The sequence below is a fragment of the Sesamum indicum genome, linkage group LG11 (assembly GCF_000512975.1).
Source record: "Sesamum indicum cultivar Zhongzhi No. 13 linkage group LG11, S_indicum_v1.0, whole genome shotgun sequence".
NCBI lineage: Eukaryota > Viridiplantae > Streptophyta > Magnoliopsida > Lamiales > Pedaliaceae > Sesamum > Sesamum indicum.
The window spans coordinates 12,596,293-12,618,716 of record NC_026155.1 but is presented as its reverse complement, the minus strand read 5'-3'; the positions used below and the strand labels follow the sequence as shown (position 1 = coordinate 12,618,716).

Genomic DNA, 22,424 nt, shown 5'->3' with positions numbered 1-22,424 from the left:
AGTAAATTTTAGTTAGGTCATCATAGCATATGGATGAAAATATAATAAAAACTACAGAATTAAATTAAGTATTTATAATTTTTTAAATAAAGTCACTCAAATTTGTGTTTGTACTTTTATGGTCCATTTTACCCCTTGCCAGAGTTTGCACCTTCACTAATATCAAAGGTAAAGGTACTGTGAGTATGGAAAGAAAGGTACCCCATAAAAGGACTTTGGGTAGACTCCTTGTTCACTGTCACTCTACTCTCTCTATCTTCTCGCTCTTAATTTCTCTCGCTAGAAGTGCGAAAGCAGTTAAAATGTGTACTCCTTAAAGAATTCCAAATAAAGATCGCGAAAAATTTGAATAAAAGGTTGGGAAATTTCTGAGAGACTAAAATGGTTTCGGCGAAGGGTAAGGAGAAGGTAATTGACGGCTCTGGAAAGGGGAAGAGGAAGTTGAGTAGCGGCGGCGACGATGACAAGACAGGGCGGAAGCGGAAGAACCGCGGCGTGCTTCAGTTCTTCGAGGACGCGGCGTACCAGGTGGACGAGGACGAAGATTCCAGCGACGATTCCATGTTCGATGATGGTAATGGATTGACGAAAATAGTCCCAAATAAAAGAGAGATGAAATGATTCTGTTTCTGGGTTGTGTTTCGGTAGTGCATTTGCTTGTTTCCGAGTTGTTGTGGGATTTTTTTGTTAAGGTTGGGCGTTTTTTCCGACATTATTTGCGTTTAGGGTTTTTATGTTTTTAAGTTTGGCGTTATGGTAAACTGTTTGAACATTTTCTGGGATAAATTGAAGTTTTAGGTTATTTGATTTTTGCATGAGGATTTGCGTTATCCATTTTGCTATTGTTTGACCGTTTTTCTTCGAAGACGCGGTGGACCAAGTGGACGAAGACGAAGATCCAGCGATGATTAGACGGCGGCAATCGGTTGACGAAACAATCTCAAGTAAAGGAGATGTGAAATGATTCTGTTTTCTGGGTTTGTGTTTTGGTTCTGCATTTGAATGTTTCCGTGTTCTGGGATTTGTGGTGGGTTGGGTATTTTTTCTTGATACTATGTGCCTTTAGGGTTTATATGTTTTTTAAGTTTGGGTTAAATGGTAAAATGATTGAAATAAGAATGGAATTGTCTTGGGATAAATTGAGATTTTAGATTGTTTGATCTTTGCATGAGGGTTTGTGTGTCCATTTTGCTAGTTGTTTGACCTTTTTTCTCTGCCCCTGCTGGTGTTTATGGAAAATGCTGTGGAGTGGAGGAGTTTTTGGTCGATTGTGAGTGGGGTTAGATGTGAGTTATTTTTATATGTGGATGATGTTGTATTTGAGTTGGAGGTATCTTCCATTGCATTTTGAAGATGGCTTTACTACTTTCTGAACCTTTATGCTACCTATGGTTCAATGAGAGGAGAGCAAAGGGGAAATGAAAGGGAAAGGATGATGGAAATTTGTGTTAGATGGAGGAAGTATATTACCTCTCGTTCAACTTACTTGTCTAAGGGAAGTAAATTCTCAAATTGTTCTCTATGTCTGATGTGATGAAAATAAAGTCGTATTAAATTTTTAAGTTTTATCAATGAGCTCATTTCTCTATTGTGTGCTAGAATGAACAGGTTGTTATTAAATAGTTTCAAAACACTTTTACGGAATTATAAACTAAACTTGAAATTTCTTAAGCATAGCAGATAAAAGCTGAAATGAGCAATATTGTGTTTCTGGATGATGCAGTAAATAAGAATTCTTCTAGCAAAAAGGAACTAAAAATGAAAATTTTTAAGTGGGATAAGGGAGATAGGAAAGTGTGGATATAGATATAATAAGCTACAACTGGAGAAAAATTGTGGCTCTAGAGAATGAATTAAATAAAAACTAAAATGAGGATTTTTTTGCCTTTTATTAGCGTTGTACTGCAACTTTCCCGCCTAGACCATGAACCCTCCATTATCAGAAGGTAGTATGTGTTCCAACTCTTCCTACATTCTAAAGACATCCATATTCCACATGATATTACAGTAAGGAACAGTTGATCTTTTATCTTCAGTGATAGGAATTCCTTTGCCTGAGGAAATCCTACCACTCAAGATAAGCGATCAACTTATTCTATGTAATCTCTTTTCTTATTGCTAGTGATTGTTATGTACAGGATCTAGACTTTCTTACAATTTATGAAGCCTTTTTGCTTCTGTTCATTTCTGTTTTTGTCATGCTAGTTTGTTTTCAAGCTTCTCTACTTCTGGACGTGGTTGATTTAGTATTGTACTGCTGGAATGAATTTGTCAGTGGCGTTTACCTTAACTATGTTTTATAAAGTCAACAGAGACGTCTTAGAACGCAGAAAATATGTTATGCAGCCCCAGATTGCGGTCAATTTGCTTCTTTATATAGCAAATTACTTAAAAGATGTGATGTGCATTCCTGACCTGATATTGTATTTAGTGTTGTATAGAAAAGTCTAAATGTTTTCTTCTCATCGTGCATTTTACTTTTTATGAGGGGCAGATATCTAATTTTCTATATCGATAACTAAACTCTTTTTCCTAAACCTTGAAACAGATTTTTTTGAAGATGAAATCGGCTCCGAGCACGAAGTCAATAATGAACAAGGAAAAGTCCCTGACCTTCCTTTTATTCCCAAAGAGGAGGAGATGAGTGAGGAAGAGCTTGAGAGAATGTTTGAAGAGAGATACAAACCTGGAGCTGGTTTTGTTACGTATGCAGAAGATGGTTACGAGCACAAGAAATCTGTTGACAGAGGCATATATGTGCCCTCTGCCAAGGATTCAAAAATCTGGAAAGTCAAATGCATGGTAGATATTGTAAACTTTGGGTGTTAAATGAAGTAAAATTTTCTGAATTTGATTACTGTGTACATGAGTACTTTTGTCGTTCAGTTTCATGCTAAACTTGTCTTCCTAGGTTGGACGTGAGAGGTACTCGGCTTTCTGTCTCATGCAAAAATATGTGGACTTGGAATATTTGGGAACTAAGCTGCAGATAATATCTGCATGTGCACTTGATCATGTAAAGGGTTTCATCATTATTGAAGCTGAGAAGCAAAATGATATCTATGAGGTGCTCTTCTTGCTCTTGTTCTAGTATCTTATATTACTTGGGGGGTTGAGATGTTGTTCAACTTGATCTTTTTCTTAATCCTAGTTCCTTGTCACATGCCTGTGCAGTACATACATCTATATGCATGTATCTTTATTCTGTGTATAGTGTATACACACACACACATGTGTAGCCACTTGTATGATTGAGCTTATAATGTCTGATGCCCTTCTGAATTCTGAAAATACAGGCATGCAAAGGGCTTTCCACCATATATTCAAGTAGAGTGGCAGCTGTTCCAAGTAATGAAATCTCTCGTTTACTATCAATCAGGAGCAAGTCAAGTGGTATATCTGAGGGCATGTGGGTCCGTGTGAAGAATGGGAAGTACAAAGGTGATCTTGCACAGGTACGATGTTGTTCCTCTGTTTACTAGTTGATTTCTCTTGGCTAATATCTTGGTACATGTATTTGAGATTGCAATTGTTATCTCTAAGTAAATTTTATCTGATAAGTTTGTGCATTCCGATGCTGCTTATAGGTTGTAGCAGTTAATGATGTCCGGAAGAAAGTCACTGTGAAATTGGTTCCAAGGATAGATTTGAAAGCAATGGCTGACAAATTTGTAAGAATATTTTTTCCGTATTACATTTGTGCATGGAGGTGTTCTGTCTTTTTAACCTCAATCTGTTTGGATACACATGTTTATGTGTCTATACATGCATATATGTTTATGTTGGGAATTGAAGTGTCATGATTAGTCCATATCCTGACTAAATTCTACTGATTCCCCAGTACATTGATAGTTTTCTGGATGTTAATGAACAGAATTTTTCTTGGTCTATCCAATCTCTTTAATTTTCCTGAAGCCTGTTCTGCCTTTTCCTTAATTTTTAGTTGAGTTCACCAGAAACGAATGGTGGATATGCACCAATATCAATGAGTTACTGTTCATTCTCTGATGGCCAATCCATAACTCCGTTTGTCATCTCTTACCTCTGTTTTCCTTTGGTTGAAACAAAAGAGCCCTTAGTTCAATCTAGAAACCAATAATACTCAGTTTTATGATTTGAATAAGCTGCTAGTTGCTCTCTGTAATATGATATTTGAACATACTCCACTGTTTTCCTAACTTAAATTTCTTGTATAAATATTCTTCTTGTAATCTTTTTGTTTTCCCTTTTTTCTTTGGTGGGGACAGGGGGTCAAGGGGTTTGGTAACCAACTTACTTCTTGTCTTTATTGTGCAGTTACCCTGATTCCTTGTTGTCATAGGGAATAATGTATTATCTCATTAAACCACTTAAGTCAATTCTGATTCTTGAGACTGTGATGTGACTATAATAAAGGTCTATGTTGTCATGTGTGCCTGTGTATGTATAGGGTGGAGGAGTTAGTACTAAGAGGAATGCCATCCCTGCACAGAGACTGATCAGCTCTAGCGAGCTTGAGTAATTTTCTGTACACCCATTCTTTGCATTCCATTTCATTGTTTTCCTGGTTTATATTATTTGTTTTATGGTACACATTCAGGGAGTTCCGTCCTCTTATCCAATTTCGCCGAGACCGTGAAACTAACCAAATGTTTGAGATTCTTGATGGGATGATGCTGAAGGATGGTTATTTGTACAAAAAAGTATCCATTGACTCCTTGAGCTTGTGGGGTGTAATGCCTACTGAAGATGAACTCTTGAAGTTTGAGCCTTCAAAGAAGGATGAATCTACTGATGTTCATTGGCTTTCCCAACTTTTTGGTGAAAAAAAGAAAAAGGAAGTTGAAACTGTTAAGCAGGATAAAGGGAATGGGAAATCAGAGGGCTCCTCTAGTGCTAGCGCGGGGAATAATTTTGAAGTGCATGATCTAGTATTTTTCGGGTATGTCTAGTTGCCTATCCTGTTGTGCTGTGGGTTCGAACAACTGCCTCTGTTGACATGCTTAAACTCCAAATTTTTGTGGCAGTCGAAAGGATTTTGGTGTTGTTATTGGTTCAGAGAAGGATGATAGTGTCAAGGTGTGAACATCATATGAATCATTAATCAATGTTTATCATGAGCTCTCTCTCTCTCTCTCTTGCCTTTTGTGTTTTTTTTTATGAGATCTTTCTTGTTTCAGGTCATGAAAGAAGGCACAGAAGGACCATCAGTGGTTACTGTTAAACAAAATGAACTGAAAAGTGCATCTTTTGATAAGAAATTGTTCACGGTGTTGGATCAGCACTCAAATACCTTATCAGTCAATGACCATGTCCGGGTTATGGATGGTCCACTGAAGGTTTAGTTGCATTTTCTAGTTAGAACCTCCAGATGTTTCTATTTGTATGAGTTCTATCATCTATGAAGCTTACATGGGATTGTATATTAAATAACTTGCAGGAAAGACAAGGAATTGTTAAAAAAATCTACAAAGGGATACTGTTTTTATGTGATGAAAGCGAACAGGAGAATAATGGTTATATATGCGTCAAAGCCCAACTGTGCGAGAAAGTCAATCTTACTGGTGATGCATCCAATGAGAAGGTTTGCATATACACAGTGGCGAAATGTGATTTCTGTCTGCTTATACTTGACTTTTCTTACAGTCTTTTATTTATCTCACTTATATTTTCTTTCCTTAATTTATTTTTAGTGTGGTGAGCCAGGGCCATCGGGTTTTGCAGATTTATCGTCATCGCCAAAATCACCTTTATCTCCTGACAAGTCTTGGAAAGAGAGGGATAATAAAAGCAACTGTATGTTTTAACATAACCTATGCATATTGCTTTAGGCTTCTTTGAGGTTGTAATTTCTTCTACTCTTTACGGTGGCTCTTATCCTCTTAACAATGCAGTTACACATGACGATAATGGGATGTTCTCTGTTGGCCAGTCATTAAGAATCTGTGTTGGCCCCTTAAAGGGTTACCTTTGTCGAGTGTTGGCTGTTCGTCGTTCTGATGTCACTGTGAAGCTGGATTCTCAGCAGAAGATTCTTACTGGTATGCTGCTGAAAACTCAGTTCTTGTTAGCGACGTATGGCACAATTCTTTAGCTTAAAACTATCTCTTGTACATCTGTAGTGAAATCTGAGCATTTGTCTGAAGTTCGTGGAAAGAATGCTTTCGCTCAGAGGTACTTAATGTATCACTATTCACTTCAAATAATTTCCTGTTTTGCTCTAGTGGTTATGGTTTTTGATACTTTCTGAATATTAATTTCTGTTTTGATGCTCTGCAGTGAGGAATCTGGGTCTGTAAAACCATTTGATTTTCTTGGATCACAGGATGGTGCAAGAGGTAGGAATCCATTTTATGGTCTTAAATCGCTTCTACACTTGCTTATCCTTTTCTTTACCTGTCAAATTATCTTCTTCATTTTTGCCGTTTTCCACCTTTTTGTCCATTGGAATAAACTACCTACATGTTTTAGACTGGATGGATGGGGCAGTATTGTCAACAGAGGGTGATAAATGGAATGCAGGTGTATCTACAGAAAGGTAGATTGCGCAACTGATGCCTATTTTTTATTTCTGATTTTTATGTTATATCTATGCATATCTTGTTTTGGACGTGCATATCTTGTTTCTCAAAATTGTGTTTCAGAAAGCTTGTAATCGTTTTATTCTTTAATTTAGAATCTTGGGTATATCTTGCCGTTTCAGCTTTGCTTAAGATTGTGACCTATTCTCTTTAAGCTGAAGATTTTTCAGTGATTTGATTCACTTTATGGTTATATTATGGTTAGGACTGAGCATAGGCTTTGACACAAAGTACTCTGTTATCAGCATCAATCATTGTATAGAGTAATACTTGTGTTGAATAGGAGGGTACATGTTCTCACATCTACGTGTACAAGAAATAAGTGACCTACATTCTACCAGAAAACTTCTAGGAAAAGGTCTATGCAGATATGTTTTCGATTTTGTTGAGAAATGTCTAAGTGGAGTTAATGGATGGGGAAAATGAAGAGCCAGGCTATTGTCATAACTGTGGAACTTATAGAGGATAAGCTTTTTGGACCATCATGGATGCAACTAAGTTAGAAATGATTTTATGTGCATTTTATTAAATTTGCGCAGGAAACTTCTGAAAGGTTTGCCTTTGTGGTTGTTATCGGTTTTCTGAATGGCCTACAATGTCCATATGTGCATTACACAAGCTCCTGCAACGATCTAATCACGACAGCATTTCTTTGCAGGACTTCTTGGTCTTCGTTTCCTTCATCAAGCTTCTCGGTTAGATAGAGTATCTGTATTTTGCTATTATATGGAGTATCCATTTGATTGAGTATATTGATTAGCTTTGCATTTTTTCAGCTTCCAAAGGAATCTGATTCTGGTGATCCTGTGGATGATGATGCTAAGAAAGGTATTTGTTTAATGTCTATGGTCAAGTTAATTGCTAGTTTTGGTTCAATCAATTTTATATAAAATGCTAATAAGAACTGGTCGTCCAGTAGAAGCACCTCAATTTCTCTACGGGAATGATTACAGAAGATTGACAATTTTTTTGTGCATGGGAGCTTAGTAAATGCGGGACATTTTCTAGATAACAAAAACTACTTTGAACTTTGGTAGTTATTGCTGTTTTTTCCCTTGCCTTTTCCATTGGTGAGTTGTATAATACCACAATTCCAAATATAACGAAAAGAAAATTCTAAAATGTTTCTGTTACACTGAAAAAGTTCATTTGTTTGCCTAACTCCAAATGGTGTCTATGTGAGCCCATGCACTTGCCCTATGCACTAGTTCATTATGTTCAGGGCTGGTGTCCCTTCAACGTCCTTAAGGTAGTGTTTTTTATTTTTCATCCTCTCAGAAGTTGTGTAACTTGTGTTTTGAGCTTAAGGTTGCTTCCTTCACTCTGCATCCTAGTCGAAGTTGCCAAATGTGCTTAATGTGAGTCCGGTTTGTGAATTAGATTCTTTTAACTCACTCTGCGTATAATCCAGGAGCAGGAGATTCTTCTTGGCAAATAAAAGCGACTCCAGATCAGAATTCATCATGGGGTGCAGCTGCAGCCAGCCAAAATATGGTTTCTGAGATTGGGCAACTTAGTGGCTGGGGAACCAGTGATGGATGGGGCAAACCAATTGAGACTCAACAGAACAATTCTGGTGATACACAAAAAGATGATTCTTGGGGCAGAGCTGCTGAAAAGTGGAGTGCTGGTGGTGATACTTCTGGAAGCAAAGCAGCCTGGGGCCAATCTGGAGTGTCATCAGGGAAACAGACTGGTGGTTGGGCTAATGCAGGTGGAGATCTTGATCAACCGGAAGCAAGCACCTGGAAGAATGACTCTGTTGCATCAAGTAAATCAAAAGGAGGCACCTGGCAGGGCACTGCTGTTGCGGACCAAACTCAGAGGGAAAACTGGGGTAACAAGAAAAATGATGGCGGTTCAGAAGGTTGGGGAAAGCGTGTGACTACTTGGGGCAAAGGAACGGAGTCCCAATTAAAAGGCACTGATGAGAATGAAAGTGGGAAATGGGGTAATGCAGGTGGTGCCTTGTCTCAAGTGGATGTGGAAGCAGGTGGCTGGACAAAGTCTGCTGATACGCATGATAGTCAGACTAAAAACTGGGATGCTAAAAGTGCCGGTCAAGATGCAACTGGTAGTGGCCAGACTGACAGTTGGAGTAAACTAAAGTCTGTGGAAGCTGACTGTGGACCTTCATGGAAGAAGCAGGATGGTAAATCTTGGGGGAAACCGGATGGTGGATCATCTTGGGGAGGTGAGTCATCATGGAATACATCAGCTTGTAAGTCTGCTTGGGGTAAACAACCTGATGCGGGTGGAGATGACAAGCTGAAAGGTTGGAAGGATCAGAATGACCATTCTGGGAACACTGATGGCCCAGGGGGGGATCAAGGATTTGGTGGCTGGAAGAAAGGTGGGATGGGAAACAGAGATAATGTATACCAAGAAGTGGGTTGGGGTAGGTCTAGACCATTTGATTCAGGCCGTGGTTCGGGCGGGAGAAGAGGAAGAGGAGAGGGCCGAGGAGGAAGGGGTCATTATGGTAAGGGAAGATCTTTTGATCAGGGGCAATCAACTAGTTGGAACAAGGAAGATCAGTATAGCGGTCCAGGTGATGCTAGGAAAAATTCAAGTTGGGGTAGTGATCAAGCAGGTGGTTGGGGCGATTCTATGGCCAATGAGGGTGGCAAGAAAAATGATGCTTGGGGTAAAGCAAATGCTTCTGGCAAGGAAGAGAAATCGACATGGAACCAAGGATGTGATGCGAATAAAGATGATGATACAGGGCATGGTTGGGGTAATGCAAATCCTAACTGGGGTAGTAAGTCTGGTGGTTGGAACATTTCGAAAGGTGCAGACAGTAGCAATTCATCTGGTTGGGGTAAATCATCAACTACAAATGAACAAGCTAGTGCAGGTAGTAATGGCCAGGATAGTTGGGACAAGGAAAAGAAGTCAAATGAAGGTAATAAGTCTTCCTGGAATGCTGCAACCACTTCCTTGGATGGGAACCAATCGTCTGATTGGAGCAAAGGAGGCAACTGGGGCAGTTTGAAAGCTTCTGAGGAGGAAAGTAAGTCTGGTGGTTGGAACACTTCGAAAGGCGCGAACAGTAGCAATTCATCTGGTTGGGGTAAATCAACTGCAAATGAACAAGCTGGTGCAGCTAGTAATAATAGCCAGGATAGTTGGGACAAAGAAAAGAAGCTAAATGAAGATAACAAGTCTTCCTGGAATGCTGCAACCACTTCCTTGGATGGGAACCAGTCTGATTGGAGCAAAGGAGGCAACTGGGGCAAGTCTAAAGCTTCTGAGGACAGTGGTTGGAATCAGATTTCTGCAGGCAGTGGAAAAGATGGGCTTGGTAGTTCGTGGAAGGATGAAAAGAATGTTAATGGTGGTTCATCAACAGGATGGGGTCAGAGTAATTGGTTGAAAAGTGAAACTGGAGGGAATCAGGACTCTACTTGGAGTAACAAAAGCAATTGGAACTTGGGAAAGGGTTTTGGTGAGAACAGCAATCAAAATGACACTTCTAGTGATGGTGGACGAGGTGGAAGCTGGAGAGGAGGCAGGGGAGGGAGAGGTGACCGTGGTGGCTTCCGAGGTAGGGGTGGGTCGGATCGTGGTGGTTTTGGAGGTAGAGGTGGCTCTGGCAGGGGCCATTTTGGAGGTAGAGGAGGATCTGACAGGGGAGGGTTTGGTGGTAGTGGTGGATCTGAAAGGGAGGGATTTCGTGGTAGGGGTGGTTTTAGAGGCAGAGGACGTGGCGATTGGAATAACAGAGGTGATGATTCAAATGTGGATAAATCCTATAGCTGGAATAAAGGTTCAAACAATGATGCTGAGGGATGGAAAAGTTCTGGCAGTTGGGGTGGTTGGAACCAGAGAGACAGTGAGAACAATCTGCATCAGAGTTGGAGTGCTCAAAAAGGTGATGCATCCCAGGGGGGCAGTTGGAACCGGGGAGCCAATGACAACAATCAGCATCAGGGTTGGAGCTCAAGTTGGAATCAACCAAAAGGGGATGCATCCAGTTCAGTGAATGCCCGGGCTGGAGGGTGGAGCACATCGAATGATTCTAACAAAGATGCTGGTCAAAGAGACACTGGAGCCAGTGGTTGGGGATCATCTATTAGTTCTGCAACGGAAGTATCAACTGGTTGGAAAAAACCAGAAATAGGTGGCTGCAATTACAAGTCTGACTGGAACCATGGAACTGCTTCGAACAACCCTGGGAATCAAAATACATCTGGTCCTACAGAAATGGGGAAATCAAAAGAATCTTGTAAAGTTGAAGGAACTGCTGATGCGTGGGAGAAACCAGCAGCAAGCCCCTGCGAAGCTGCCCCAGGAAATAGGAACATATCTGAGAACTGGAAGAAATCAGAAAATCCTGATGGTCTGCAGGCTAGTGCGTCTAGTAAGGATGAAGGACCTTCTGATTCATGGGCTAAGGCTGCAACAAGCTCCTGGGGTGATGGAAGCGGCAAAGCAGGGTGGTGAGAACTTCTAGAGGTAATTATTAATGCCTGTAAGTTATGCTCTTTTTTGCTTTTCATTTTTAGCTTAAAATATGCTGTTTGCTGATCTTTGGACTTCAGCTGGTCCCCTTCTGAATCACATATTTACAATGGTGTGCGACTATTCACAACACCTCCTTTATGCGGAATTTCTTATTTAAAGAAATTGATCTGACATCCCTTCTAATTGAAGAAATAAATTTGAAGTAGTCAGAAGCATATAATGCATCTGGGTCCTAAAAACAGGTTGAGTTTTCTTTGTCTTCATTGTAATTAATAGTTCTTTGTTCAGCTTCTTATATTTGGTTTCTCAAAGTAGTGTTAGGGCCGTGAATTGGTCGGTCAAGTATTTATATTCCTCATTCCTGTATGTTGTAAACGAGTGTTTAGAATTTTAAATATTCAGTTTTGTGGTTAGATTCAGCAAGTTTACATTGTACTGCATGTTGAACTCTTTAAGGTGTTAATTGCCAATTGAGTTTTCTGGGAAATTTTTTTGGAGAAGGAAGTTAGATCTAAATCATTTGGTGGTCAGCAGTATCCACTTCCTGAAGCACCTCAAACCCGATACCAGCAATGTATTGATTGCTTTCTTGCTGTTCAAATTTATGTACACACACGCACACATGCACACACACACACACACACACATATATATATCCTAATATTGTATTCTTCACTCAAGAGGATAATACCAAAATGCCAATTGTTCTTGGTTTCTATTTGTATTATGCTTTTCTGAATGCAGTCATATTTGCTAGTTTATTATGCTTTTCTGAATGCAGTCATATTTGCTAGTTACTTTTCATCTATTGTTCTGCATGGGATGTTCTTCTCTAGCATATGCACACATGTTCCTCAAAAGTGCTGTTTTCTGTTGACATATTTATTGTTTTATATCTACAATTTGAGTCATCGTTGACTTGGTGAAGTCATCTTGAGTTTGCCGTTTATCTTGAGAATGTCCGGTGGTTGAGTTGGAGCTAAAAATTTATGAATGACGCGTTGTGTTTCCATTTTGCTGCAGCTGTTGATTCTGGCTGAGTGGTGAATATATATCATTGCAGGCTCGTGGAAAATACTGCTGCACCGCCCACTTTTAATAGATTAGTTTTTGCGTGTTGGAATTGACAAACTTAAGTTTACTTGAGCCTTTGAAGAATTTGAACTAAAACAAGAAATCTCATGATGATGGTAACAGGGAAAATTCAGCGAGGTTTTTTGGTTGGTGATATGAACCCTGTTGTTAGGAAGGCTAAACGTTTATGTGACATGTTATCTTATGCTTGCTATCTGCATCTGCATGGTTTTTTTACTGGTTCTTAGCTGCTTATTTCCTGATTCTTGGAATGGGCCAAATGTGACTTGTTTGAGTAGATCATTTCATGTTGTGATTTTCTATAATTTTGAATTAATTAATGTTATCAATTATTTAAACTAAGCGGTGCTCCACTAAGTGAAAAATATTATTATTACTAGGAAGCATAATTACTTCAAATATGTTTCTTATGTAGTACAAATAAATAGAACAAATTTATAATAATTTAGGATATTTATTTATAGATGAAATATGCCGGCGGCTTTATAATTTCGATTTCTATTTCGATATTTATATGGTCAAAGGTTGTGAGTTTGTGGCTATGTCTTGTGACTTTGAATTATTCATGTATTTAATTGTATATTAGATCTATATATATAAATAATGATCCTTAGTTATTGGTTATTGAGAATTAATTTTAAAAAAAAGATGTCCAAATACACTTTTTATCATGTTTAAGGGTAAACTAGAATGGATTTCTCTAAAATTTGTTGTAATTATAATTATTATTTTGGATCTCATTTACTTTGATTTATAAGTCTATATAAGAAAATTGATATAGGTTAATATAGTGTTTATTTTGTTGTATGGAGGGTCGGTATAAAATTAAAGTCTTGTATTATTGTTATACTTAAATAATTAATACCATCTTGGGAGGTGGCATATAATTAGTCCCAATGTTGTATCAAATGTGAATGACCTTTGTACCTTTTTAAATTTGATTTATTATTATTATTATTATTATTATTATTATTTTGTTTATTAAATTTTGTAAACAAGGACTGGAAGGTAATTTTTTCTATCAAAAGCATTGGATACATATCAATAAATACTTGATTAATCATATAGTGTTTTTTGTTTATCATTCATTTAGTACAATTCTCGAAGTAAACGAGACATTGCTGTTTTAAAAAATTATAAGATAATAATGATTGTCTAATAAATATTTTTTGTGAGGATAATTATCAGATGATATTTATAATTTTTTAAATAATGAGAAGGTATTTGTAACGACCGCAAATTGTAATTTTATCTTATATTTTTTAATTAATAAAAAGGCTTTTGGGTTATTTCAAATTACGTATTAGCCCATTCATTTGTGTGCAAAATGCAAATAGCCCAAGATCAAAGACTTAGACCAGTGTACTACTGTCGTCTGCTATTCTAATCTCCCAGTCCCAGTCCCAGTCCCAGGACCTGAAAAGACAAGGAAAAGAAAAAGAAAAAGAAGCCCTAATCCTCCTCCCTCGCCCTCACTTTCTCGTCGACTCGGCGCTCTCAACTCACCATATACACCACTTCTTCTCCATCTCTACTCCCTCACCCGTTGCTTCCACTCCCTGATTTCCCCACTCTAACTAAGCTTGAGTTCACAGCCTACCCGATTCCAGCTGGGTTCGCCGGAGCTCTGGTCAACTCCGGCGGATTTGTACTATATATGTCTGATTCATGCTTCTGATTTTCCGGATTTTCGGTTGACGTCCCTTTTCAGGTCTTTTTCGTTTCCTTTACTTGTTTTTTGTGTTTCACGCGCTCGGACAGAGTAGCACGGGTATATTGCTTGCTTTTTTAATGTGTGATACACAAGTTTTGCTATGTTCTTACGTGTTGATTTATCGTGCTATTTAGTTTTAACGTTGGAGTCCTCAAAGTTGTCTATCGGCTGCTTTCATTGGAACTGTGTTGGGAGCTAATGGAAGAGCAGGTAAAATCAGAATTGAGGGCAACTGGGCGATTAGAGTAGTGTGTTGGTGTTTTTGCTGTTCTGTATTTTGAGGTTTCTTTTTCTTTTTTGGGCGAGAACAACAATGTTAAACAAGATAATGAAAAGAGGGCAGCGAAAGCCCTCCAAATCTGAAGCAATTGAGCCTCCAGTGCACACTACATCAGCCCCCAATGTGACTGTCAATCATGCATCAAGGTTGGCTGTTGCGACACCACAACCTGTGACTCTTGCAACTGTCCAACAAAACCATGGGACAGTTGAGGTCTTGCCGATGTTGAGGGATGTCCCAATGTCTGAACGGCATAATGTATTCATCAGGAAACTTCAAATCTGTTGTTTTCTTTTTGATTTCTCTGATACAATGAAGTCCATACGTGAGAAGGAGATCAAGAGGCAAACCCTAGCAGAGCTTGTTGACTTGGTCCAGTCAGGCTCATTTAAAATGAATGAGATAATGCAGGAGGAGTTGATCAAGATGATATCTGTGAATATTTTTCGGTGCTTGCCACCTGCATCACATGAGAATACTGGTTCGGAGGGTGGAGAGCTTGAGGAAGATGAGATGTTCATGGACCCGGCCTGGCCTCACTTGCAGCTTGTATATGATATACTTCTAAAATATGTGGTGTCATCAGAGACGGACACCAAAATTGCAAAGAGATATCTCGATCACTCATTTGTACTGAAATTGCTTGATTTGTTTGATTCTGAGGACATGAGAGAGCGGGAGTATCTGAAGACAATTCTTCATCGGATATATGGAAGATTTATGGTTCATCGACCCTTTATAAGGAATGCAATAAATAACATCTTTTATCGGTTTATATTTGAGACAGAGAGGTATAATGGAATCGCTGAGCTATTGGAGATTCTTGGAAGTATAATAAATGGGTTTGCACTTCCAATGAAAGAAGAGCACAAATTGTTTCTTGTACGAGCACTTATTCCACTGCACAAGCCTAAATGTGTCTCATCATACCATCAGCAGTTGTCCTATTGTATAACACAGTTCGTTGAGAAAGATTACAGGTTGGCAGATACTGTCATTAGGGGGGTGCTGAAGTATTGGCCTGTTACAAACTGCGGGAAGGAGGTCCTCTTCCTCGGAGAACTGGAAGAGGTTTTGGAGGTTACACAGTCTGCAGAGTTTCAGCGCTGCATGGTTCCTCTATTCAGACAAATTGGACGAAGCCTCAACAGTCCACATTTCCAGGTCGAAAATCCTCATTCTTTGGTACTGTTTACCTTATTGAGGACAGTCTTTGAAAATGGATTCTTTGTGGAATGTAATGTGTCAATTCCATAAAAATATGTTTGCTTCTTCTAGAGCTTCCCAAAGTTTGATCTGTGTTATCCTTTGAGTAACACACTTGATGATACACCATAGAGAAATGCTGAAGGATATATATGATAATTATCAAGTTTTGCATCTAAAACTTAAATTGAAGGGGAAAAGCTAAATATCCCATCTTCGTAAAGAATTTGTCTTGTATCTTTTACCCCCATTATAGATTAAGCACACATCCGTCCATCCATACTGGACAATCTTTGTGCTGATTAGCAACCTGAAAGACCAGATTATATATGTGTTCTCTATGTACATGTATTTACTTTGTCATTCTTTCTTTTGTCAGTTTATGAAATAAAATAAGCTTCACTGTGCCACGCATTTATTTTGATAGAAATAAGGTTTTAGTTTCTTATTCTATATTGTATTTTCAACTCAAAAGTTCCGTAGTCAGGATTGCTTGTAGGAGTACACAATTATTGGCCTGCATCGTATCTTTCATTTGTCCTAGTCTGGGATGATTATGTCAAGAAAAAATTGTGTTATAGAGATTGGTACAAATGAGTTGCATTTATCTTTTTATCTCATAGGAGTCTATCAATCCTTCATGTAAAGACATGCAAGCTAAGAGTCTTGCAGTTTGAGTTGATCTATTGGGTGGTTAGCTGCAAGATACATTTTGGTGTGCCCCCAAGTATTTTGATGATATGTAATTCCTGATAATCAGTTGTAGAAGTTCTTTATTTATATAATTACTTTATGACACGACTTTCTGATTCTATTGATTTGATTTGGGTTCTGAAGTTATGGAGGACCTTCATGTTTTAGGATGAAACTGTTGGTATTTTGATTTTTCTATTCGTCTTCTTTTTTCTGTTAAATTTTTGAAATGAAAGGAATGGACGAGTATTATTTATGGAGTAGTCATGAACGTGATTTCTTGCTTTTCTTCTAAGGCAGTAATTAGTTGTTGCTTTATGTGCCCTCATCTTAGAATGTACTACTATTTGCTAGCCTTTTTTATTCTTTTGATATTATAATTGAATTGGCCGTATAGAACTTTCTTTAGGCCCAAGGTTCATATTTATAATTGCTTAAAATAAATGAGCTCAAAGTGCTGCAGGCAATGAATCTTAGTAGGACTCTGAGCTGTCTCAATATTGTAGGACTTGGGAGTGACCTTCTTGTCCACCTGTCATCTAAACCTCCCATATAAATAGTTGGACTTGGAAATACATCACTCAATTTGTGAGCAATCTAAGTGGAAAACCTTTGGCTCCAGAAGCTCAATCATATCTATTTTCTGATGTGTAAACAGGTTATTAGTAAAAATCAGTCGGTAATTCTAGATTTCATAAAGGATGTTTCTAAGTACGTTTTACTGTAGGAATAAAATTTTAAAATACTTTACTATGTCTATCATTTATGCTATTTGAATTAGCAAAGATGAATCTTATCTATGTACTTATATGCTTGAGTGGTGTGAGGCTGTCAATAAATTGCATCTATTTCTGTTAGATGGAAACTAGGATCCTCCGGAAAGGGGTTAAAGTAATAACCCTAGTGTTGGAGTAACAGCCTCCAGGTATATATGGTTGGGAACTGAGTCCTGACTTAAGCAGTGGGATGAGCTTGGCTTCAGATCGTCCATACTAGGTTAAAAGTGAGATGAGTTAACAGAATCTGAAGAATCATTTCCTTTATTTTAGTCTGAGCTCACCCTGGGAGAGTTTCTGTTGCTGAATCAATCTGAAGAATGTCTAGGTATTTTGAAACTTAATCCAAAACTTAGATTTTTATTTTTACTGAGTGAGTAGCGCACAATTTTGTTATGTCAAGGCTGCTAGATAAGATTTATGTAGAATTCAGTAGAACTGGTATTTTACCACTTTTAATGTCGATATTTGCAAGACTTACTGAAATAGGAACTTGAAAATTCTTTACATAACTCATTGATGAATAAGAATGCTGTAAAAACAGCACCTTATGGGTATAGTTGTCATCACTTAACTGGGCATTACAATAGGTTGTTGAAGGTGAATTTTAGATGGATCACTGGAATATAAGTTTAGCCTATAATCAACATTGGAGACAACAACAAACAATTAGCTGTTGAACAGGGTTATTTATTAGATACTGTGGTATGAATACGAGTATTGTAAGTTGCTAGATGTTAACAGAGAGAATTTTGATTTTGAAGCTAACAATTATTGATATGCATGAAATTTGTGCTCTGGAGGAATGCTAGAGAAGAATGGGAACACAAATAGGTGAACTTCATGTTGGAATGATAGTAGAATTATTCTGTAGCAATGTGCTTGGTGTGGTGATGAGTGCCTTGTGGATCAATTCTGCAACCTTTATATTGGTACTGTTGATATTAATGTAGGAAAGAGAAAATTCCATTTACTTGAAAGTTTACCTTAGCAGGAATCCACTGTAGAAAAATATATAAATGGAGAATTGGGATAGAAACAAGGCAACAAGCCAATATGATTAATTGAGGAAAGGTAAATATCAGAGTGTTTCAGTTAAATCTTAGAATAACATGACTTAAATAATATGATGATAATCTTAAGTCAGGGCCTGTTTTAGGAGTGACATTTCGAAGTCTGAGAACAAGTAACATGCTATGTTGTGTTCCATTCTCGGAATTTTTTGCAGGGTTCGCTATTATGTTTGTTCTGAAGTATGCTATGAAATTCCTTCTAGATTGTCAGTTTGATAATTTTTGGTGGAGTCAAATGAATTATTTTGTAATACATTTATGTTGGAGGCAGGGTGCGCTGCTTCTTTGCTATGATGAGCTGGGAAAATGGTGTGACTGATCTTATATGAGTGATTTGTTTATACTGGCACATTCTGAAGCCTGTAGTTTTGGCCTTATATCCCCTTCTATATTGCCCTTTTCCTTTAAGAAAAGCCTGTGGTCGGACATTATTACATAAGATATAGAGTCATTGCTAATTCTTCTCAAATTTAAGTTTCTCTGGTATACACTGTAAAGTTGTTGATTAGACTTTGGATTCTGAATTCTATCCAGCAATTTAATTTACTGTCTGTGCAAGCTGGATGCTGTTGAAAATTTTGTTTTATTAGGAGTGGTTTTCACTTTCTAGTTTATCCTTTCCCATGTGACAGGTAGCTGAGCGGGCTCTCTTCTGGTGGAACAATGAGCACATAGTAGGCCTGATTGCAGATAATCGACGTGTTATTTTACCAATCATATTTGATGCACTAGAAAAAAATATAAGAGGTCACTGGAACCAAGCAATTGTTGGTTTGAGCTCCAATGTCCGAAGAATGTTCCTGGATATGGACAGTGAGCTGTTTGAAGAATGTCAGAGACAACATGAGGAAAGGGAAGCAAAGGCTGGAGAAGTAGAAGAGCAACGTGAGTTAACTTGGAAGAAACTGGAGGAGGTTGCTTCTCAGGGTACTGGTGAAGACAACATGGTTATTGTTTAGTGATTTTGAAGTGGATATTAAGAACATATAACTGATAGGGACGTAACTTTTGGAGTCGGCAAAACTCTAAAGATCATCCCAAGGTAAAACGCATGAAGACTTTTTGCTATCTTCCTCTTTGGCTGCTTGGTTATAACCCCTAAAGAAACAGAAACAACTTTCGGAAAAGCAAATTAAGTCGAAGCAGAGGAAGAGGCCGCGAAAAGGGAGGTAATAGTACTGTTAAAATTTTTGTTTCACGCTATGCCTTTCTTTTGTGGTTCTATACTATTTTCCATCATTTCATTAAGATCTTTCATCGTAAGAAGTGATGCACCTGTTGTTGTAATCTCTCATTATTTTATGGTTGAAAGTTTTTGGAAGGTTTCCCCGTTTTTCACAAAACAAAGGAAGTTAGGCGGAAAAAACCAAGCATTGTGTTTATTGATCAAGATTGTTCTTGGTGCTTTGTGAATATTCATTCTATTTGTTCCCTTTCTTAGTTGGCTGCTGAAGTTGATTGGAGTTCCTCGTTAAAGTTTGTTTTTCTATTATTCAATTCATAACTCGGTAAACTCTTTATTTTCAATTGAAGTCAATTACCTTCTTACAGAAGATTGACTGCTGTTCAATGGTGTGGTTACGAAAGGGTATTGAATAAGAGTTGGTTTTTAGCTGTCCCCAAGATGAGCTCAACATGCACATCTACGGTTTTGTTTGCTATCTGTGTCAGCTATGTATGATTCCTCGATTCATCGCTAAGCCGGCAGGCCGTTTGATAATCGTATGGGTGGATTGAATGTGTTGCACAGGTCCTCATGGTTATATTGAGAATTTCAAATTTCAACCATACAAATCCAATAAAAAGAAGGGTATCTTACAACAACCTTTCCTGATATTTGATATAATTATGAATATTCCTTCGTTATTTGAAAAATTGCAAATATCTCTATGTTTGATAAAATTATGTCTTCTTTGATAGATATATGAAATAGTTAACCATGCTCTTATTGAATTGATTGTTTTTTTTGAAAAAAAGTTTAAATTTGTAAAAAAAATTGGCTGGGGTGGATGAAAGAATTTTAAAAATTATCCACTTAGTCATTAAAAAATAAGAAAATTTTATGAAATAAATAAATAATTTTTAGTTTATAAGAATATTTTGGTCAGTTTATCATAAAAAATGAATGGAAATCTAATGGAGATTAACAAAATGAATTAGTCGTTAGACGCCGTTAAAATTAAAGAGTATTAATAATTTTTTAAACAATGAGGGGTATGTTAAATTTCAAAAGTGGTCGCAATTTATCCTAAATAGAAATGGCATTTGGGGATTGCCTAAAATAACGACTTTTTTTGCCAGAATTAATTAACAGGGATTTCCATAACAGTGAAATTATTTAAGAACTTTGGACTGGTGAAGTTATTTGGTGGATGAACGTAGGATTCATAAGCTTTTTCTGTTATAAATGAGTTAAAATAAGATTTGTGATCTACTGTTTTTGATCCGTTTGAAGTAAATCTACTAAAATCAAATGCATCAGCTTTGGCAACTTGCTTATAAAATTGTACATATTTTGAGTTTTTCTCTATTTTCCTATTTGTTTTTTTCCAAACACTTTTCACTATAATCTTTTCTCAGTATAAAAGCAGAATCTTTTTTATAAATTTGATGATTGTCTAATGATTGTTTCTATGCTCAAAAGTGGGTCATCAAGTTATAGATTAGGCCCACCAATTACCATCATACAACACAATTGGACCTTCCCTGATTGGTTAGGATTTAGACCAAAATTTCCTAACATTTTCCTTTTTCCAGTTTCTTTAATAGCCATAGAAGGAATAAGGGTAAGGGCAATCAATCATTCAAGCCACCACCATCCGCATCGCCATGGTTGGTAGTAACATACAAGATTAGAATAATTAGGAAAGACAAAAACACAGCGTTTGGTGGTGATGTCTCTTTTACGGCAGCCCCCCCTGCAAATATCATTCCGAAGTAGTCACCATCCCCGCGACTACCACCACCACTGCTGCCGCCACTTGCTCCGGTGGAGGTCGTCCCACCCCCGGATGACATGCTGATGCTGTTGTCCCTGCATTCAAATCAATATATCGAGTTAGAGAGTTAGAAACGCTTGCTCCATCACATTGAATCGCATAGCATGCATCTAAAATCCATGGATTGATTGTTCATGCAGAAGGGAAATAGTCAGTATAACATCATTAGTCGTCCGCAAGGGCAACATAATTTTCTCTTTATTTTGATATTTTTAATAAAATTCAACTAAGAACAGTTAAATTTATGGTACATGAATGATTGTGACTGTCCGGCAAAAATCGAAACCTTATGCGAATTATAGGTCTTGTAGGAGATATGTACTCAAATTACAAGGGGCAATACCTATGAAAACTAAAAAGAGATGATAGTGGGGAGAGATAGGGAACACATAGGTTCATTATTTCTATCCAATCTTGGTATCAATTTGGTGTGGTCACATCCAATCTTATGACTCCTTGTGGTAGTTTGATGCAATATGATGATTCCATTTCAGTGGTTGAGATAAATCCAAATCAACAACTCCAAGTTTGATGCATGAATTAAGTCGAAACAATGATCGATTTATCACGACAATAAGATGAAAAAAACATACAAAAAGGGTGACAGCTAGTTTTCGTTTATCATAGACGTAATATTTCTCTCATGCATTCGCCTATCACCATCTCTAGGGTTTTTGTTCATTGGCACATGTTGAACCCCAGCGCACGTCTCGACTATCGTCCCTTTAGAACTAGTATAGTCTAATGCACAACAACTGTTCTGGTGAGATTCGAACCCAGAAAGAGATGCAGGACACAATAAAAACTCACTAATTATACAAGGGCAATAAGGTCATTCTACCTCCAAGAACACAAAAGCCATCAAATGGGCCAGGGGAAACCCTATTTTCCAGCACACCCCACTGGCAAGAAGCTGTTCCCAAGTGGTCCAAAAAGTGAATGGACCCCACTTCCATGGGCTGGAAAGCATAGATTAGATAATTCACATATTTGGGTTTTATTTATTTGTTTATTGATATCTTCATCTTTAAAGAGTTGAAAATATTTCTAAGCCCTCATTAGCTTCGGAGTGGATTTTCAATTCCAAATCTTGTTGTATATTCTATTTCATTTAATATATATATATATACGGTACATTACACGTATAAAAATCTTTACCTGAATAAAAAATATGACGTAATTTTTATACACATGACGTGTACGTGTTAAATAAAATAAAAGGTGCAACATAATTTGAAATAGAAGTTCTAGTCGGCTTTTGTGGTGGTATTAAGTTATAGGAAAAGTTGTAATTTAGCTGTAATAAAAAATCGAGAGTGTTTGAAAATAAAAGTTTCATTCAAAAAGAAAAGCTGAGGTTTGAGGAGAAATACTTAGATGGATAGTTTTACGAATAAGCTGCAAAAGTTGGGAGGGAGAAGATTGCATCTCTTTACTTAAATGAACTTAATTTAAGTAATTCAAAAGTGTAAGTTGTAAACATAAAATACTTTTTTCAACAAAAAGTTGATAAAGACTAAAAGTTAAAAGTATTGCAAACACCCCCTTCAACCTATGGAGT

At 37.5% G+C, this 22,424-nt stretch overlaps 3 protein-coding genes across 4 annotated transcripts in view; 2 read left to right on the top strand and 1 right to left on the bottom strand.

The window, feature by feature from the left end:
- On the top strand, window positions 206-12,315 carry LOC105174182 (protein RNA-directed DNA methylation 3). Of its 2 annotated transcripts, none has more exons than XM_011096201.2 (19): window positions 206-574; window positions 2,549-2,802; window positions 2,912-3,067; window positions 3,297-3,455; window positions 3,588-3,671; window positions 4,430-4,497; window positions 4,580-4,921; window positions 5,007-5,058; window positions 5,160-5,318; window positions 5,420-5,563; window positions 5,673-5,775; window positions 5,874-6,020; window positions 6,102-6,153; window positions 6,259-6,317; window positions 6,451-6,517; window positions 7,219-7,255; window positions 7,337-7,388; window positions 7,972-11,018; window positions 12,051-12,315. In XM_011096201.2, exons 1-18 carry the CDS (start codon window positions 382-384, stop codon window positions 11,004-11,006), a joined length of 5,163 nt encoding a protein of 1,720 aa, XP_011094503.1. In that variant the 5' UTR covers window positions 206-381; the 3' UTR covers window positions 11,007-11,018; window positions 12,051-12,315. The 2 variants fall into 2 exon arrangements, with proteins under 2 accessions (XP_011094503.1, XP_011094504.1); XM_011096202.2 differs by having other exon boundaries at window positions 7,972-11,034.
- On the top strand, window positions 13,471-19,304 carry LOC105174181 (serine/threonine protein phosphatase 2A 57 kDa regulatory subunit B' beta isoform). Its single transcript, XM_011096199.2, has 3 exons — window positions 13,471-13,833; window positions 13,971-15,280; window positions 18,497-19,304. The coding sequence occupies exons 2-3, from the start codon at window positions 14,150-14,152 to the stop codon at window positions 18,821-18,823; spliced, it is 1,458 nt and encodes a 485-aa protein (XP_011094501.1). The 5' UTR covers window positions 13,471-13,833; window positions 13,971-14,149; the 3' UTR covers window positions 18,824-19,304.
- LOC105174180 (probable pectate lyase 12) overlaps window positions 20,585-22,424 on the bottom strand; it is a 5,411-nt gene continuing 3,571 nt past the window's right edge. Inside the window, exon 5 of the mRNA XM_011096198.2 lies at window positions 20,585-20,898. Coding sequence (XP_011094500.1) covers window positions 20,661-20,898 — 238 coding nt within the window. The 3' untranslated portion in view covers window positions 20,585-20,660. The remainder of the gene's footprint in view (window positions 20,899-22,424) is intronic.

Excerpts from the sequence above, each read along its gene's own strand:
- LOC105174181 (XM_011096199.2), top strand. The coding sequence starts at position 14,150 with ATGTTAAACAAGATAATGAAAAGAGGGCAGCGAAAGCCCTCCAAATCT. Across the intron at positions 15,281-18,496 it reads TCAACAGTCCACATTTCCAG|GTAGCTGAGCGGGCTCTCTT; the intron begins GTCGAAAATCCT and ends CCCATGTGACAG.
- LOC105174182 (XM_011096201.2), top strand. The coding sequence starts at position 382 with ATGGTTTCGGCGAAGGGTAAGGAGAAGGTAATTGACGGCTCTGGAAAG. Across the intron at positions 6,154-6,258 it reads AAGAATGCTTTCGCTCAGAG|TGAGGAATCTGGGTCTGTAA; the intron begins GTACTTAATGTA and ends GATGCTCTGCAG. Across the intron at positions 7,256-7,336 it reads TTCCTTCATCAAGCTTCTCG|CTTCCAAAGGAATCTGATTC; the intron begins GTTAGATAGAGT and ends GCATTTTTTCAG.